This window comes from Mytilus trossulus, chromosome 4, assembly GCF_036588685.1.
Source record: "Mytilus trossulus isolate FHL-02 chromosome 4, PNRI_Mtr1.1.1.hap1, whole genome shotgun sequence".
Lineage (NCBI taxonomy): Eukaryota > Metazoa > Mollusca > Bivalvia > Mytilida > Mytilidae > Mytilus > Mytilus trossulus.
In genome coordinates, this window is record NC_086376.1 from 2145292 (window position 1) to 2164300 (window position 19009).

General features: G+C 32.6%; 1 protein-coding gene across 1 annotated transcript; it reads left to right on the forward strand.

The window, feature by feature from the left end:
- The first annotated feature begins 12 nt into the window (after window positions 1-12).
- LOC134714481 (neuronal acetylcholine receptor subunit alpha-10-like) lies at window positions 13-12827 on the forward strand. The gene is made up of 7 exons (XM_063575765.1): window positions 13-351; window positions 1526-1659; window positions 2749-2793; window positions 7547-7656; window positions 9803-10338; window positions 10669-10859; window positions 11863-12827. Exons 1-7 carry the CDS (start codon window positions 291-293, stop codon window positions 12019-12021), a joined length of 1236 nt encoding a protein of 411 aa, XP_063431835.1. The 5' UTR covers window positions 13-290; the 3' UTR covers window positions 12022-12827.
- Window positions 12828-19009: the final 6182 nt, after the last annotated feature.

Genomic DNA, 19009 nt, shown 5'->3' on the forward strand with positions numbered 1-19009 from the left:
ATTCTAATTATTTTCCAGGAGACAAAATAAAGGTCTCTATTAGTAATGCCATTCCATACAAAAAGTATAACCAATGAATAATATCAATAATTTGATTTATTCTCAAAGCAATTAATATTAATGAAGTTTGTAATGTAAACACACTATATGACTCTTCGTTATGCATTCAAAGACATGATCATGCGTGGTAAAAAGATAAATGTGGAATTACCCTATCAGTTCAGGAAATTCTCGTCTTCCGTTATTCATCCATTTACCGAATAAAGTTTTTCCCGAATTTACACTCGGAAATGGATGTTAAATACTATCATTTGAAGAGTATCATCTGTATTTTGGCACTTTCATTAATTGGTAAGTTACTTTAATTCATCAATAGATTTGTTTTATTAAATTGATTTTTAGTTGATACTTTAAAATAGCGCGTATAATTTATTTATTTCATGCAGTAAGCGCTATGACTTTTTATATCTAAATTGCATCCAAAACTTTTGGTTTGATACAATAAACTCATCATAAAAACCTGAGACTGAAGTCATAAAACGTTTATGACGAAGTTTTATGACTTCAACCCAGAAATTGAATACTGCAAGAAGCTATCTTAATAATATTAAAGCTTTATGATACTAACCCTTAAACAGAAGAAAACAATTGGAAACAAAACTTCCCACAGTGATATAGCCTATTAATATATGTGAAAAGAGTAAACAAATAACTTTAATGAAGATATAATTCAAAGAAAACGATTTAATTACGATTGTTTAAAATTAAAGTTAAAAGAATTGACTTGCTCAGCCAGTTCATACAATTTTGTTGACACCTTATTAAGATATAACAATTATTGTCAGCTTTTCGACAGGATGTGGCTGCGTTTCTGAATAGCTCGAATAGCCGCTCGGAAGCGGCGATCATTAGCTTGGATGTTTTTTTTAATGAAAGCACTTCAAAATTCAATATTTCTATTACCAGATGTCACAAGCTTGACATAAAACAGTGATCGCTTTTTAACTTTTACCGTGACAGTCACACATTTGTTTTCAGAATATCGTCAAAACCGGATATGTTTAGAAGTAAATATACTTAGAAAACACTATAAGAATTCTGGACCTTTAAATAAGTTTGCTAGATTTGATGAACAGATTTTCCAAAAATAAGGATTTGTATTGCTGAAGATTTTGTTTTGTTGATTCGCAAACCTATTACGCTTATTTCCAGTTGGATTTCTACCATTCGACATAGTTTATTCTTAAATTCTTATTGGTCATTTTTAATAAGTAGGGAAACAACCAGTCATAAATAATGGTTTACTTTTTAAATTGTTACTTGGATGGAAAGTTATCTCATTGGCACTCACACCACATCTTCCTATATCTATTGTTATCTATTACATAAGTTAATGTACACAATGTACATTAAAACTTATAAATTTTCAATTATATTAATGCTTTTTTATGTTAATCTGTTTAAACAACAAATGTTTTAAATTTTGAGAAAGGACTATATCTTTTACATAATCAAAATTTTGTAGATTGTTCCAGTATTTCAAAGAATATATCTAACACCATCTTTGAAGGTTATGATAGTGGACTACGACCAGTATGTGCAAATGTTCCACTTGTAAATATGACAATGGGTATAGCCGTACGTCAGGTTATTGGTTTGGTAAGTACATTTTTGGTACATTTTAGAACTTTGTTAATTATATTCAGAAGATAGCAATACCAATTCTAGAATCTGAAATCTCTGAACCGATATCGTTGATTCATAGGGCATCCGTAACGCACGAGTAAGTATGTAAGCTTTTAAAATTATAAATTAATTGGAATAAATATTTATGGGCACCTCTTGTTATGTCAGACATTAAATTGCAATTATGATTTTAAAATATTCTAAAGAACAATTGATATTTGTTTGCAATGACTACATGAACTTTGATTAAATCAGATTTTTCACCCTGACATGGTTCCATTATTTGTCTAGAACAATTCCCTTTTTGTCTATTGATATCGAACATATTTCTGTTTTACTTTTACTCTATTTATCTTATTAATGAGCTTGGGATACACTTTGAGGACAATCCTGTTTAGTATTATATTTTCAGATTCTCTATATTGATATTTAACTTATTCTTTGTCATTTGCTTAATGGTAATTATGTTGAAATATCTACCTCATTATGAAAAGATCGCGTCTCTGTAATGTGAAACATGTACATGCTTAAAAAAGACACATTTTATAGGGCAAATTGAAATATTTATATTTAGGGCAAGATAACGCCATCAGCTTTTACTTACAATAACAAGTAAAGTTCATTCTGTATAAAAGTTTTACCATAATAATTACACTAGCAATTCAATGAAATATCGAACACATCAATGCTTGATTTGTGTATGAATTGTATACCGGATCATAACTCCTAACTGATCATTGAATACTGAAATCATTCACGTCAATCGGAGCCAAGAAAAGTTTGGCGAACACTTACTTTGAACAATGAGTGATAAACAGGAAGTGGCTACATTTACTCGCTTCAACTCAACAAGATCAATATGAAATCATTTGTTTTCTTACAAGCTAAGGAAACATTGATAACTTTTCTTTTTGGACGTACGAACTGATACAATCTAGCGGTCATAAGAACTGCTTCCCCCTTACGCAGTCAAAACAATCAATATATATATCCTATTCGCATTTCCGTACATTTATTTATTGTTTATTGTTCATAATTCTAACATTTGTTTTAATTTTCTAGGATGAGCCAAATCAAATTGTACGGTTAAATCTATGGATGAGATTGGTAAGTAAAAATGAATATTTCAACACATTTAATACACTGTATAATAAAAATGGAGTAAACACCGATTTAAAACCTGAAGTAAGTTGAAGAACAAAAAGGCAACACCAGCATCTAGGACCTGTGATTTTATTTTTTCAAAACATGCAGCACGCTTTCGGTGTGTGCTTTTTTACTTTCTCTTTGGCCCATTCCCCATTTCCATTCTCAATGCTTAGTTAATATTTGAACGACTTGATGATCCTGTGTAGTCTTTAGCTCTCTTTATAAAGGTAGTGTACTCGCCGATCTTTTATAGTTTTTGTCTTTTTAGCTCACCTGGCCCAAAGGGCCAAGTGAGCTTTTCTCATCACTTGGCGTCCGGCGTCCGTCGTCCGTCGTCCGTCGTTCGTCGTCCGTCCGGCGTTAGCTTTTACAAAAATCTTCTCCTCTGAAACTACTGGGCCAAATCAAACCAAACTTGGCTACAATCATCATTAGGGTATCTAGTTTAAAAAATGTGTGGCGTGACCCGGTCATCCAACCAAGATGGCCGCCACGACTAAAAATAGAACATAGGGGTAAAATGCAGTTTTTGGCTTATAACTCAAAAACCAAAGCATTTAGAGGAAATCTGACATGGGGGTAAAAATGTTTATCAGGTCAAGATCTATCTGCCCTGAAATTTTCAGATGAATCGGTTAATCTGTTGTTGGGTTGCTGCCCCTGAACTGGTAATTTTGAGGAAATTTTGCTGTTTTTGGTTATTATCTTGAATATTATTATAGATAGAGATAAACTGTAAACAGTAATAATGTTCAGCAAAGTTAGATTTACAAATAAGTCAACATGACCGAAATGGTCAGTTGACCCCTTTAGGAGTTATTGCCCTTTATAGTCAATTTTTAACCATTTTTCATAAATCTAAGTAATCTTTTACAAAAATCTTCTCCTCTGAAACTACTGAGCCAAATTAATCCAAACTTGGCCACAATCATCTGTGGGGTATCTAGTTTAAAATATGTGTGGCGTGACTCGGTCAACCAACCAAGATGGCCGCCACGGCTAAAAATAGAACATAGGGGTAAAATGCAGTTTTTGGCTTATAACTCAAAAACCAAAGCATTTTGAGGAAATTTGACAGAGGAAAAAAATGTTCATCAGGTCAATATCTATCTGCCCTGAAATTTTCAGATGAATTGGACAATCGGTTGTTGGCTTGCTACCCTCCAATTGGTAATTTTTAAAGAAATTTTGCCGTTTTTGGTTATTATCTTGAATACTATTATAGATAGAGATAAACTGTAAACAGCAATAATGTTCAGCAAAGTAAGATCTACAAATAAGTCAACATGACCTAAATGGTCAATTGATCCCTTAAGGAGTTATTGCCCTTTATAGTCAATTTTCAACAATTTTCATTAATTCGGTAAAAAGTAAAAACACAAAAATACCGAACTCCGAGGAAAATTCAAAAAGGAAAATCAAAAAACAAAAGGCAAAATCAAAAGTCCAAACACATCAAACGAATGGGTAACAAATTTATGTAAATTTTTACCAAATATTTTTCTCTGTTACTAATGGGCAAGGTTCATTATAGATATAATTGTAAGAAGCAAGAACGTTCAGTAAAGTAAGAACTTCAAACACATCACCATCACCAAAATACAATTTTGTCATGAATCCATTTGTGTCCTTTGTTTAATATGCACATGGACCAAGGTGAGCGACACAGGCTCTTTAGAGCCTCTAGTTTTAAGTGTAAATAAACTAATTAGTAGGAGTCAGACGAGGTTCGTCTGAAGTTTAAAGCTTGAATTATGCACGATATGAATAATAAATTGACATTACTGTTTACTGATACTTTGAAAGGAACATGGTTTCATTTGAAGTTTAATGTTAAAATAGCTCTAATAATGCTAGCAATCAACAATTAAAATACTCATTAATTTGATTCAATATTTTTGAACATAAAACATAATCACGCTATATAACATTTAAAAAAACAAAATTAAAAAAAAAGAAAGTAATAAATGGCGATTAAGATAACTGTTAATATCCAAATCAAATTTTAGTTGTTTCAAATATCTATCGAACAAAACATGTCCCAGTTGTGAACCATATCACAATTCTAATCACTGTCTGATTGATGTTCAATAATTGTTTTGATGTTATCGTCTGTTATGACACTTCTAAAGTTTACTTTGCAATTTTTTTTTATACTGAAAAAAATAGCATTTTTCTTATATTTGGTTAATTGCTTCTAAATTAAGCTTTTGTTATATTAGCATAAGCTATTGATATTACAAACTTTGATGAGGGTTATGTGGCGTACAAGAAACATCGACATGTATGATCCCTAAGGTTTTTCTTTCTGGTTCGTTGTTTACCTTCGTTATTATATCTTCCGATCCTAATTAGATTACGTTGGTAGCTTCCGACCTGGCCTTTTTAGTATAAACATAGTTTCTTTGAATTTTTTGTCTGTTCTAGAAGGTATAACTAGTCTAGGAGTCATTAATTTACTTCATACATGAAATATTAATGTCCGTTTCTTTAAATTCACTGTTCGAAAAATGATTTGTTCTCAACGAATCATCTTTATCAATTTCTATATATTAGCTGACTTACCTGTGGTTACCAAATTTTGAAGGTTAAAGTAAGCGGGCATTGTCTATTCAAGGGAACGTTATGGTCAGTGATATTGCAGGTTTCCTTTTTGTTCTTCCCCGAGAAGTTTCTGTTATAATTATATCTCATGTAAATAGTTAAACGCGTCGGCACAATCGGACACATTAGTATATCATAGGAATTATGAAACGTAACAAATATTTTTTCTATTAAAATTAGAACATTAGAACACTCGAAATATTTGTTGGTTATAAAGTATGATTCATCCCTCATAAAGATATTTGTATCCACGGTGGCCATACTTATTTTTTAATCAAAATGTTTAACTAGTTCTTGCAATCTATCTTAAATTAAGAATGAGAAGTACTAACATAAAGGGAAAATACCTTTTTTTTGTTTATTGTAAGAGGAACGAGACTTGAGTTAAATTCTATCTAACAGATCCTTCAAATCAAACGGATCACGGATACTTGGCTTAAAATTATGTTATGTACTGCAAGTCTTCGGAAAAACCAACATTGCCAATAAAAAAAAATCAGGTTCATTTAAGGGCATACGATACAGTTACAGGGAAGGTAATGACGTTGCTAACGTAATTTGTTATTTTCGCGACGTCAAACTGTGACATATCGGGAAAAGATGCATTTTTCGACTGATTTTTATCATTCGAACTGATTTAATTTGAAAACGAGTTCATGGACCCCCATTTTTCAAAACAGCAATTTGTTTCATTTTGCAGGGAGATTATGTGACCCAAATTTTATAAAACTGTAAAGAGAGGATTTTTTTTTAATTCTGATAAACATGCAGCAAAAATGACGTATTTGTCTCAATTCATGAACATTTGATAAATATGAGTTATTTCTGAATAAAAAATGCATAATTTTTTAGGATACTTATAAAATACAGAAATTACCGATTATTTAACCAAAAACAATTTGTGTTTATTTTTTATAACAAAAAAGTTATGTCTTTGTTTCGGAAAAGAAATTACGGCCACAAATCTGAATTTTGAGCAAATATACAAAATTTCAATCTCATTTTACTCAAAAAGTAGCACATGAAGGTATATTTTTTATTACATATTTGGGTTAATCAGGTTAAAAATAGCCTCTATGCAAATTTTCACGGACTTGTAAATACAGGATCAAAACTGTATCGTATGCCCTTAATGTCATAGAGCACACTGGTTAATACCGGTTGTAATAAACTGCACGTTTCATATTTTTGTTTGATCATGATTTATTAAGAAAAATTGGATGAATTATAAATTGTCAACCTAATTACATTGAACCAAATTTATTTTGATTTTGATTCATTACTATTCGTAGGAAACCAAATATTGTGGTTTCTGTTGGTATAGGCGATATACAATTTAAAAGTTCATAGGCTTTGGGTTTTTTGCAAAACGTCTAAATCCGCTGTCCATCAATATGCATTTTTTTTTCTCACAAAGTACGAAAATTGGTACACACAAGAGTAAATGAATCCACAGTATTTGTTTTTTGTTTACAAACCATCGACTCATGGGTTGAGTGTTTGTTCCGTTATTGTCATTTAGAAAATTGTAGATGTTTAAACACTATGTTGAGCCCAACATATTAACCTGTCTTGAAAATGTTTCCAGTAGAGATAATTTTGTTTACGATAGGGTACCTGTGCAGACCGTCGTAGTTCAAAGTTCAAATGATTAATTTGAATTTACATGAATCTCATTTGCCACATGTACCCAATCATCAAAAGTCCGTAAAAATGAACTGAAGTAATAATAAGGAGTAAACTAAAATTTGGTATTTGTCGAAAGGAGTGACATTCTCTTCCAATTTGACGTTAATCCAAAGAAAACGTCAAAAAAAACCAACAATGAAGCTTATTCAAACATTTACATTGCCAGAAAACACAATTGTTTTGAATTACTAGTAACGTAGTTGTCGGCTCGTTCTTGTTTTGCTGTCTGTATTTATTTCATGTATTTGATTGTTCCCCATTGTCTGTCACAGTATATGTACATGTTACTTTGATCACACATCTATCAAAATAATTTCTTTTTAGAAGTTTGAGATAAGCCTAATCATTGTTGAAATAATAACTTGAAAGGGTTTAGACCAAACATAATTAGCATTTTATTGTGTGTGTTTCATTTAAGAAATGGAATGACTGCTTTCTGACTTGGAATCCTAACGATTATGGTGGATTAGACAACATCATTGTTCCAATCAAGAGAGTCTGGGTACCAGATCTTACATTATATGACAGGTAATTACTATGAATATCTATCTTAAATGTTATATTATGTCGTATCGATTGTCGACTGTCATACAAGTGAAAGGTTTAGCTAGCTATACATTAGAAATGCCTGTACCAAGTCAGGAATATGACAGTTGTTATTCATTCGTTTGATGTGTTTGGACTTTTGATTTTGGACTTTACTTTTTGAATTTTCCTCGGAGTTCAGTATTTTTGTGTTTTTACTTTTTAAACATAGTTATATCTTTAACCTCTCATTAAATGTATCTACCATAGTAATACGATTTCTTATCAATGATTTCTCCATTGAATCTTCTTTTCTTTTCTTTGATATGTGATTTGTGCGATTCCTCCATTTTGCTGTTTTTTTCTGACTATTTTGTAACTCTTTTAAAATTGTTATGGTAATTTTTTAAGGAGCCTGCTTATTTTTTTTTATTATACATGTTTCTATACCCCTTACTGAAGTTAAAAAATATATGGTCAATCACAAAGAACGGTTCAAACTATTAAAAAGGGGAACGTTTAGATTTAAAGGGGCACTAGCTACAAGATATGAACGAAAAAAAAATAGAATATGATTTTGTTTGGTGCAATCATTAATAATTTAATTTTGGATGTAACGCGTCTTTTGTTTGGCTGACACGGGTTATCAAGTGTGTACCACATTTTTTATGTTATTTCTTATAAAAAATATTACAGTAATTCCTTAAATAAAACTAAAATAATGAAACAACAATTCGCTTAAAAATAATAAGCAAATAAGCAATGGTGATGAATTATTCACTTGCAAGTGAACAATTTGTCCTCATTGAATACATATTCGTTTGACCTTCAATTTAACATATGAGCTAGACATTTGTTGCGCATGTATCAGTGTGAACAGGAACTGGACAGCTAATACCCCCTTAGTAATTCACTAGCATACAGCATACATGTATGTATGGATTTGATTGTTTTCCGAATGTGATGGACGTTTAATGATACTATACACGGTCACAAATTATTTTAACATATTTGATTATTCATGTTTGGAAAGGAATACAGATATCTCTGATGTAGGTATAGCAATTTGTTACGTTCGGAGGAGGTGTTTTTCAACAGACTGTCGGCATCCCAATGGGAACAAACTGTGCCCCCCCCTACTTGCTGACTTGTTTCTTTATTATTATGAGGCTGACTTCATGCAGGAACTTCTTAGGAAGAAAGATAAGAAGTTAGCAATATCCTTTAACTCTACTTTCCGCTATATAGATGACGTTCTTTCACTTAACAATTCAAAATTTGGTGACTATGTGGATCGCATCTATCCCATCGAATTGGAGATAAAGGATACTACAGATACAATTAAGTCGGCTTCATATCTTGACTTACATCTAGAAATTGACAATGAGGGTCGGTTGAAGACAAAACTTTACGACAAAAGAGATGATTTCAGCTTTCCAATTGTGAACTTTCCATTTCTAAGTAGCAACATTCCAGTAGCACCTGCATACGGGTTATATATCTCCCAATTGATACGATATTCCCGTACTTGCATTTCCTATCATGATTTTCTTGATAGAGGGTTACTGCTTAAAAGGAAGCTATTAAACCAAGAGTTCCAAATGGTGAAGTTGAAATCATCCCTTCGTAAATTTTACGGACGCCATCACGAGTTGGTTGACCGTTATGGAATAACCGTTTCACAAATGATATCGGATATGTTCCTTACGTCGTAACTACAATCCCCTTCCCTTTCATGAATTTGACCTACCGAATTAGACTATTTACCGGATTTGTAATCACATAAGCAACACGACGGGTGCCGCATGTGGGGCAGGATCTGCTTACCCTTCCGGAGCACCTGAGATCACCTCTAGTTTTTGGTGGGGTTCGTGTTGTTTATTCTTTAGTTTTCTATGTTGTGTCATGTGAACTATTGTTTTTCTGTTTGTCTTTTTCATTTTTAGCCATGGCGTTGTCAGTTTGTTTTAGATTTACGAGTTTGACTGTCCCTTTGGTATCTTTCGTCCCTCTTTGTTTGATATCACATGATACATGTATACTAGTATAAATAAATGGGTTTTTATCTACTTTCTATTATTCTTTTCGTAGCAGCAAACTAAAATGAAACATTGAATTAAGATTATTTTGTTTAATATATCTTTTCCAGCACGGCAACAGAATTCAGCGGTATTAAAGAGTATAGGGCTCACATCTTTTCAGATGGATCAGTTTATTATAACTTCCCAACTGTACTAGAAGCTCTGTGTCCAATCGAAGTCTTGAACTTTCCCTTCGATACTCAAATATGTGCATTAGTATTTGGCTCCTGGAATCATCATGGCCTAGAAATAGACTTTTACCCGAAAGACAACCCTGGAGATCTATCAACTCTGAAATCTAATGTTGAATGGTTAGTTCCAAAGGTAGCAGCAAAACGACACAGTATAAAATATACTTGTTGCCCGGCGCCTTATCCAGATGTCACTTTTTACGTTTATTTGGAGCGGAAACCTGGTTACTATATCATCAACATATTGATACCGTCAGTGATGATAACAGTCTTAGCTATATTAGGATACTTTCTCCCGGTTGATTCTGGGGAAAAAGTTTCACTAGTAATCACAGTGATGCTAGCAATGTCGGTTTTCCAGCTGTTAGTCGCAGACAAACTTCCACCATCAGCTGAATCAACGCCTTGGATAAGTAAGACATGTTTGAAAATCATTTAGACACACTTATGGCAACATATTATTTACATATTTCAGTATCTTTATGTGATTAACAGCAGCCATTATTTCACTTGTAAACACACTGTTCTCAACACAATATTTACATATTTCAGTGTCTTAATGTGTTTTACAGTAGCCATAATTTTATTTCAAGAAAGAGTTCAAAACACTTAAAACATTAAAAAACATTTGAGAGCACAACAAAAAATATTACATGCTTTTAATTGTCCTATGTACTTTGCCTCAAGGTAAAGTAATATAAAAAGACATTATTATATAAAAATTCATAAATGTTTCTTTTCAGTGTTTTTCTTCAATTTCATCCTTGGTTTATCAGCGGTATCTACCATACTACAAGTGCTTGTTATAAACTTGTATTACCGCGGTGAAAGGGAGATACCAACTTCCTTGAAGGATTACGTCATCAAACCTCTTTGCTTTATCACATGTGTTCCGATACCTGGAGAAGATCCACCGTCTTATTGTAGAAGAAAGGTTAGACAATATATAAGGAACAAATATCCTTTCTTTTAACAACATATCATTAACTCCATGTTTTCATATCATGAATTACATTCACCATAATTCCCTACAAAAGAAACGTATGTGTTACTAAATAATACGGAAGTTTCAGTTAAAGTTATGTGCACGTGATACCTCATTTAAGAAAAAGTCAAATATGTATAAAGATACTTAAATAGCATACTTTAAGTGTAAGCGGACTTTCTTGTAACAGAAAACCCTTAATGTTCTCAAAATCTTCAGAAGTGAAGCGTTATACAATTTTTGTCGTCGATTTTTGCCCCGTATGGACAGACTTTTACTAAGATACTTCTTTTATAAATCAACTACTGCATAGCACAAGAACGTGCACGTGGGTAAAACCGTTATGAAAAATTATGAACAGATGTGCCTGGAATATAAATAGTCATAACTGATTCGTAAAGAACAAATCTTAAAAACCAAAGCATTTAACATATGACGTTGAAAAGTTTAATAAACAAATGGGAATGCATGAAAGATGAAAACATTAGATCGTTCTGTTAATTTGATTATTATTTTACATGCTCTACAATTTTGTGTTGATTGTTTACCAGTTATAAGCCGAAATATTTCGCCAACAATATCGAACTTTAATAAAACCTCAGTAAAAAAACCCTAATTGAAAAATACTGTATCGAACGTTATTTATTCATAGTGAATGTAAAAGTAACATGAACAGAGGACTTATTTAAGTATATATACATGCATAAGTTCACTATTTTCTTAACATTATAATTATGTTTCCTATGTTTTAAATTTTTAAGCCTATACCTAAAACCAAAAACAAAAAACACCAAGAAATTGCCAAAACAAAAATTTGAACGGATCATAAAATTAACCGGGTGCTACTGCTATCCAAGCTTACTTTCACATAAGCTTAATACACACCATATTTAGCATATTTTGGAATGCTTCCTCCTATCTCTTTTTAAGGCAAGTAATCTTTTTATTTCAGATACAATGTTCCGATTTTACAAAGCCACAGGAATCAACGAATACGGTGATGTGGCAAAGTTTTTCCATTGCAGTAGATCGGCTTGGCATTGTTTTGTTTTCATTTACTCTTGTCATTGGAATTGCTACAGTATTTAGACAAATGACAGGGAGTTTCTAGACTCTGTTTTCTGTGAAAAGAACTTTCAAATATTTTTGTTTAGCTAGTTGATTTTAAAAGAAAGGATTATTTTTACTTAAACCCATTTGTTTATTTTGTGTTAATGAACGCTAAAATATATGTTGGAACTATTAAATACTTTTAGTTAATAGATATAAAAAGCATGATCTTTGACGCAACGATTTCAAAGCATCCTCATATAATTTTTGTTTATGTATTTTATTGGCCGTTTTCATTGTTGTTATTTAATTTAAACATATTTATTTATAGTGGATTGGGTGGAAAGTTATTGCAACTTATATTAACCCCTTTCCATTTGCGGTTGCGAGTGCTGCATTGTAGCTGCATAAGTCTACTCTTTTACGACATCTACAAGAGAGTCTTTTACGTGTAAGGGATATAGCTCTCTCTTAACACGGGTCAGTCATTTGTCGTCCCCTTCCGATTAACCAGGAACCTTTGTGATAATAGTCCGATGCCTTAATCACTTCACCACGGCTCTTCTAGTAATTAAATTGATTATTTGATTGTCAGACCAAGTATTTCATGATTATTTAATTATTTCATAATCTAGGACTATATTTTTGATTATTCTGATTAAAAAGCGAAATTATTGTATGTAATTTTCCTCGGAGTTAATTACTTTTGTGATTTTACTTTTTTTCAATCATCATTACTGGGTAACAATGCCCTTGTCATTACGGCGTTGGTGTACGAACAATCAAATTCTCCAGCGAGAAGTTTTATGCAACAGATGATTAACCGTGACCCTGTCAGGTGTTTGGTGTTTACATAAATCAAGTAAATAAATTCATTCTAGTAAGAAATTCTTTATGCCCGTGTCACACTGTCCCGATTTTTATATACGATGGACACCCGAAGTTGGTCCCGATCTCGTTAAAATACCAAAAAGTGACCGAAGCAAGTACGATGAATAACGAAGTCTATACGATGGTGCCAAAATTATATACGATAGCAAAAGATGGACATACGAAGGTTAACCGAAGACGGGTATTTATGCTTCATATCTCAGCCGAAGCCTACACAATGGATCACGAAGGCTACACGGTGGATTACGAAGGCTACACGATGGATTACGATGATGGCGCGATGGCCATACGATGTCTAAAAGATGTAAGTTGCGTGTAGATAGAATTGTTATGGACACTCTAGAACCAAAATGCTCAAAACTGGGAATGGTTTTACTCGTTAAGAATATCTAAAGCGCTATTGACTTTAAAGTTCAAATGTCAAGGTCACATTGGCAGTTGTAATACAAGGCAATATCACTTTGTGGACACTCTAAAACCAATTTGCTTCTAAAGATTTTAACCACATTTGATATATTGTTCCTCTTTGTAAAGACCTGACATTTTTACGATCAAGGTCATGCAGATGGACTTGTTTTTTTCTCCCTTGAAATAGCATAATACACAGAAAATTGGTTGCTCATTTTTTTACCTGCTGGTTTTAAAGACAATTTTAAAGGTATTTCCAGTTACTGAATGTTTTGGTTGATTTTAAAAAAAATAGTTTATACATGTATCAAATATGCATATTCAATTTACCCCCAATATGTCCCCAATATGTTACATACGAGGGGATGCCACGCTCGGCATTGCCTTGTTTGAACTGTAAAATGTGTGCACTAGTCTGAACAATCACCCATAATTATGCCCATGTTTACTGATCTATCTCAAAGGTAAGGGAATGGGTTCGTTGGTCCCTTTTATTAAAAAATAGCTCTTTCCAGGAGAATATCATAATAATATAGACAAGGGACAAGATGTGGGGAAAGCAACAAATGCGGCAAAATATGACGTATAGAAAACAAAATGGTTACGGAGTAAACATTCGTGTGACAACAATTCAGACGTTACATAAAAAAAATCAGAATAATGAAGAAAAATTGGTTTCCCTATTATACGTGTACCTGCAGTGTTGGTGTACGAGGTGCGTTTCTGATTTTCATTATGTTTCTTGATATGAAAAATTGACAAAAAAAATTATTTTACTTGTAAAAGTAAATCCTGAGCCTGTAATAGCTGCTCTTCTTGTTCCATTTGAAAAAGTGAAACTGCGAGCTCCTGCTCACTGATGATACCCCCGCCGCAAGTGGATAATATTAATAGTGTAAAAATATGCAAGTGTTCGGTAAACAGGAAGTTGTCGAGTGATGAATCTGAAAACGCATCACACAGTTAAGCTGACTTTTATAAATCCTGAAACCAAATTTCAGAAATCCTTGTATTGTAGTTCCTGAGAAAAATGTGACGAAATTTTTTAACTTGGCTATCATGTGTAAAATCATACAAGTGTTCGGTAAACAGTAAGTTGTCAAGTGATCAATCTGAAAACGCATCACACGGTATGGCTGACTTAGATAAACCCTGAAACCAAATTTCAGAAATCCTTGTATTGTAGTTCCTGAGAAAAATGCGACGAAAAATATTCATGAGACGGACGGACTGACCGACGGAAGGACAGACAGAGGTAAAACAGTGCACCCCCTTTTTTTAAGCGGGGGTATAATTAATAGAAACAACGCTGTCGCCTTTCTTGTTCTCATAGAATCATATGATATGAGCTAAATGTTTTGTGAACGTCTTTTTTAACTGTCGTATTAGACTGATCAGTGCATATCGCGCATTGCACTTTAAATATATTTTAGCGCGAAAATTAACTTACATTTAGCTAGATTTATTGTTGTCGTAGTTCCATCTTGTCGCCTTCGTACTTTTATTCGATGGCAACACGACGGGATTACGAGGCTTCACGAAGTCGTGCTGCCATCGTTAGACCTTCGGGTAGCTTCGTGATTCATTCATGTAGACATCGTAATGTCAAAACTGCCCAATGGAAACGATGGAAACACGAATGCAATACGATGCTCAAAGATGCATTCCCGGTGACATTACGATGGTGAAGATGGTGATACGAACTCAATACGAACCCTCAACATCGGACGCACCTTCGGGGATTTTTTAACATGTTAAAAATTTTAGAACCCGTCCCGAAGTTGTCCCCGAAGACTAGAAAAAGTGGCCGATGGTTCTAAGATGGTTAAAGATGGCACTACGAATAGCCCGATCTGGATACGATCAGTCCCGATTTTGTCAATTTCCATAATCGTGTTGCCACCGGCGTAAAAATCGGGACAGTGTGACGCGGGCATAAATAGAAAAGGAATATCATGTTACCTGTCTCATTTTATTTTAATTATAATTATTACTAGTAATGTGTATAAATATCGTTATCAATTTGTTATTTTTAAATAAGACCTTAAGTCGGTATCTTTAGCCTTTTATTTTTTTTAAAAACTGATCATTGGTCTAAAATTTGGCAAAGGGATAAGGAGAGGGTCAATCAAACTCGTATGTCGAAAAGACACAAACAACGTCATGGCTAGAAGACTGAAAAAACAAATATGAAAACAATAGTTCACAAAATACAACATAAAAAATCTTAAGACTGAGCATTACAAACCATACCAAAAATGGGGATGATCTCAGGAGCTCCGGAAGGGTAAGTAGATTCTGCTCCACATGTGACACCCGTCGTGTTGTTTATGCCATTTCAAACCCGGTAATAAGTCTTATTCAAAATTAAAGGAAGCAAACTTCATAAAAATCGTTCTCTTAGAGGCTTCCAAATATAACTGATATTATACGATGTTGTTAAGATACATAAAAGTCTAAACTGTTTATTCTAACTGTACCGCTGTTTAGCATGTATCTCTGTTCATGGCTGACGAGATATACTTGAATATATAGACAATAAATTCGGGACTTTCCGTTTTGAAATTTCTTCGGAGTTCAGTATTTTTGTTATTCTACTTTTAAGTCTCTTTTTATTATTAAGAACTATAACATTTTTCACTTAAAGCATTCATAAGACAAAAGTCATAGCAACTGTTGATTTTATATTAATATAATAGTATGCTGGAATTGATAGTAACGTTATACGTGTTGTAAAAAGTATCCTAACAATTGTAATTAAAATTGTAACCGATTTGCTATCATAAAAATCTTTAAAACATTATTGTGTATTATGTAAGATTTTACATAAATTCGAAAGGGAAGCAACGTTTGTAATGATAATAAACGTTTATTCATTGTAAGCGTAGACTTATAACATATACAGAACCTACTGGTGTTTCAATGAACGTTTGCCATGAAGATACTCATACTTTTATCAATTTACATGCCCGGCTCATTTCATTTCAATAGAACACGGTGATCTATTGATCTTCAACAGAGAATATAAAACATAGTGTGGGTAATTTTGAATTCATCGTTTGTGTGACTATGGTGTAGTTAGTGTTCTGAAATAGAAGTCTAATAGTTGTAATGCCAATTTGAGCTACTACCTAAGACAGTTGACTGATTTTTATTTTATTTTTAAACGTTATTTTACTTATTGTACATACATGTTGATTGTTTCAGTTACACATGTGGAGCAGGATCTGATTAACTTTCTGCAGCGCCTGATTTATACCCATCCGTTTTTAGTGGTACTTGTGTTGCTCAGTCTTTTGTTTTTTTATGTCGTGGTCATACAAGTGAAAGGTTTAGCTAGCTTTGTCGTGGGAGGTACCATTCTCACAATTTAATTTCGCATTATTAAAGGATATGGTTTTACTATAAAAATTTCAGCTCAGAAATTTAATGGAACAAATTTGAAATTCATTAAGGCAAAGCTGCGGATGTTGCTGTTAATTATTTGGTTTTGTCTATCCAGTTTTTAAAAATATGTGTATAGTAAAAGGAAATAAGATATTACGACAGTGCTTTCAGCAATGGTGCATCTGAAATGTTAAGTATCAATAATAGGAGATGTTTTGATAGGTACCAAAGGGAGCAACCATTTATCGTTAAAGAGGGTTATGTTTTTTCTGAAGAAGAATTTTTATTTAGTTTTACGATGCCCACTCGTTTTGGTCATCTGCTTGACCAGAGTTTTTTTTTCTCATTCAGTTGAAGAGCAGAATATTTTCATTTTAGAAATAAAACCATTTCCGTAAGAAAGACAGCAACAAGACGACAAAATAAGGAAACGACACTCAGACAACAACATTCAGTTTTCAACAAAAGACAAGAGTCTAAACAATATGTCAAATTCCTTATATAAACATCAAGTATGAAATAAACTTACAACATTAGTTATTGATATTACGTTGAAGTGAACTTATTTCGTGGAGTGTTTTTGCAACTTATTAATTTTCTGTCTTTATTTGTAAAAGTATTTAAATTATTCACATTGTACATGGTAAATCTATCTTAAATAGACTCATATAATTTGATCAAATATCATTCTTACAGCAAATATGTTTCAATATTGAATTAATTTAAAAGTACTTGTAACAAAATAAAATAAATGTTTAAAGTCTTATTGTTAAGAATAAATATCTCATAAGTGTATCCCGAGAAAAACCCCCAACGATCTCGAATATTTGAATAATAAGCAGGAAAAAAACTCGTGCATGTTTTTACATGAATTGTTTTCAAGTAATAAATTATTGCAAAACGTTCTTAAAGCAAACCCATTCTCGTTTGAATTATTCCATTTTGAACAGCGGTATACTACTGGTGCCTTTATGTAGTGTCATGTCTTGGCCTTTCATCCATGTAGTAGATTAATTTACGATATCGATATGGGTGTGGTACGTTTTTTTGAATGCCTTACCATGCACTACAGTTGTTTATATTCTGGACAATTCGTTCCTTGGTCTCTGGCTGATAACCAAAACAACATATATGTACAACTTCGTATTTGTTTTGTTAACAATAGAATCAGCAAATATTCAAATTTACAAATAAAATTTCCATTTTCTGTATGATAATACGGTGTGATCCTAAACCATTTATGTGTTTAAAAACTTTAGTAGATGCGGAAAAATGTTAACAAATTTCTGTTTTTGCTTAGAGAAAAATATTTTAGACAAATAAAATCAGCATCACTGATGAGTCTTTTGCAAACAAAACGCGCGTCTGGAGTATATACTATTTAGTCCTTGTATATATGATGAGTTTATTCACAACCACTGGGTCGATGCCACTGCCGGTGGAGATTTATTTCCCCGAGGGTATAACAAGCCCAGTAGTCGGCACTGTTTGTGCTGACATGAATTGTCATTGATATGGTTATATTTATAAATTTACTGTTTACAAATTTTTTAATTTTTTGAAATACTAAGGCTTTTCCACCTCAGGCAAAGATTACCTTAGCTGTATTGGACAAAACTTTTAGGAATTTCGGTTCTCAATGCTCTTCAACTTCGTACTTTATTTGGCCTTTTTAACTGTCGATCGGACTTCACCCTTTATCAAAAACTACTTTAACCAAAAACTTTAACTAAAACTTTAACCTGAAACGAGACAGACTGACGAACGAACGGACGAACGGACAAACAGACGGCCGCACAGACCAAAACACATAATGGGGCATAAAAATATAACCCTCTTTTTAAGTAATCGAATACAAAGTATATCACTTTCTTTTTATTAAAACATAGAAACAAAGGGTTGATTCACGACAAAATATAGGCCATAAATGTAAGAGTCTTTATATTGGCTGATATGTGCGTTATTAGTAATACGATATACTATCAATTTTCTAACGGTAGTCATATGTACGAATTATATGGTATCGTTCCTAATATTACTGTAGGTTATTTATTACAGTTCAAATTATTAAATGATTTTAGTCGTAAAAATAATCGAAGAACCTTAACAAAACTCAACAAAACAAACAATAAGTCCACCAAAACAAAACAAAGAAGATTAAAAAAGAAAGCAACATTATAAGACACTAATAAAAAAAGTATGCACGAATTTTGAAATAAAAACCGACGATCCGATCCATTTTTTTTACGGAGTAAATTTTTTGGAAATATAATTTCGTATTTGCATTTTTTTTGGCAGAAAGTTCAACTGCTGGCTATTTTCGTTTCTTCAGATACTTGACAGGTGTATAATTACAAAAATAT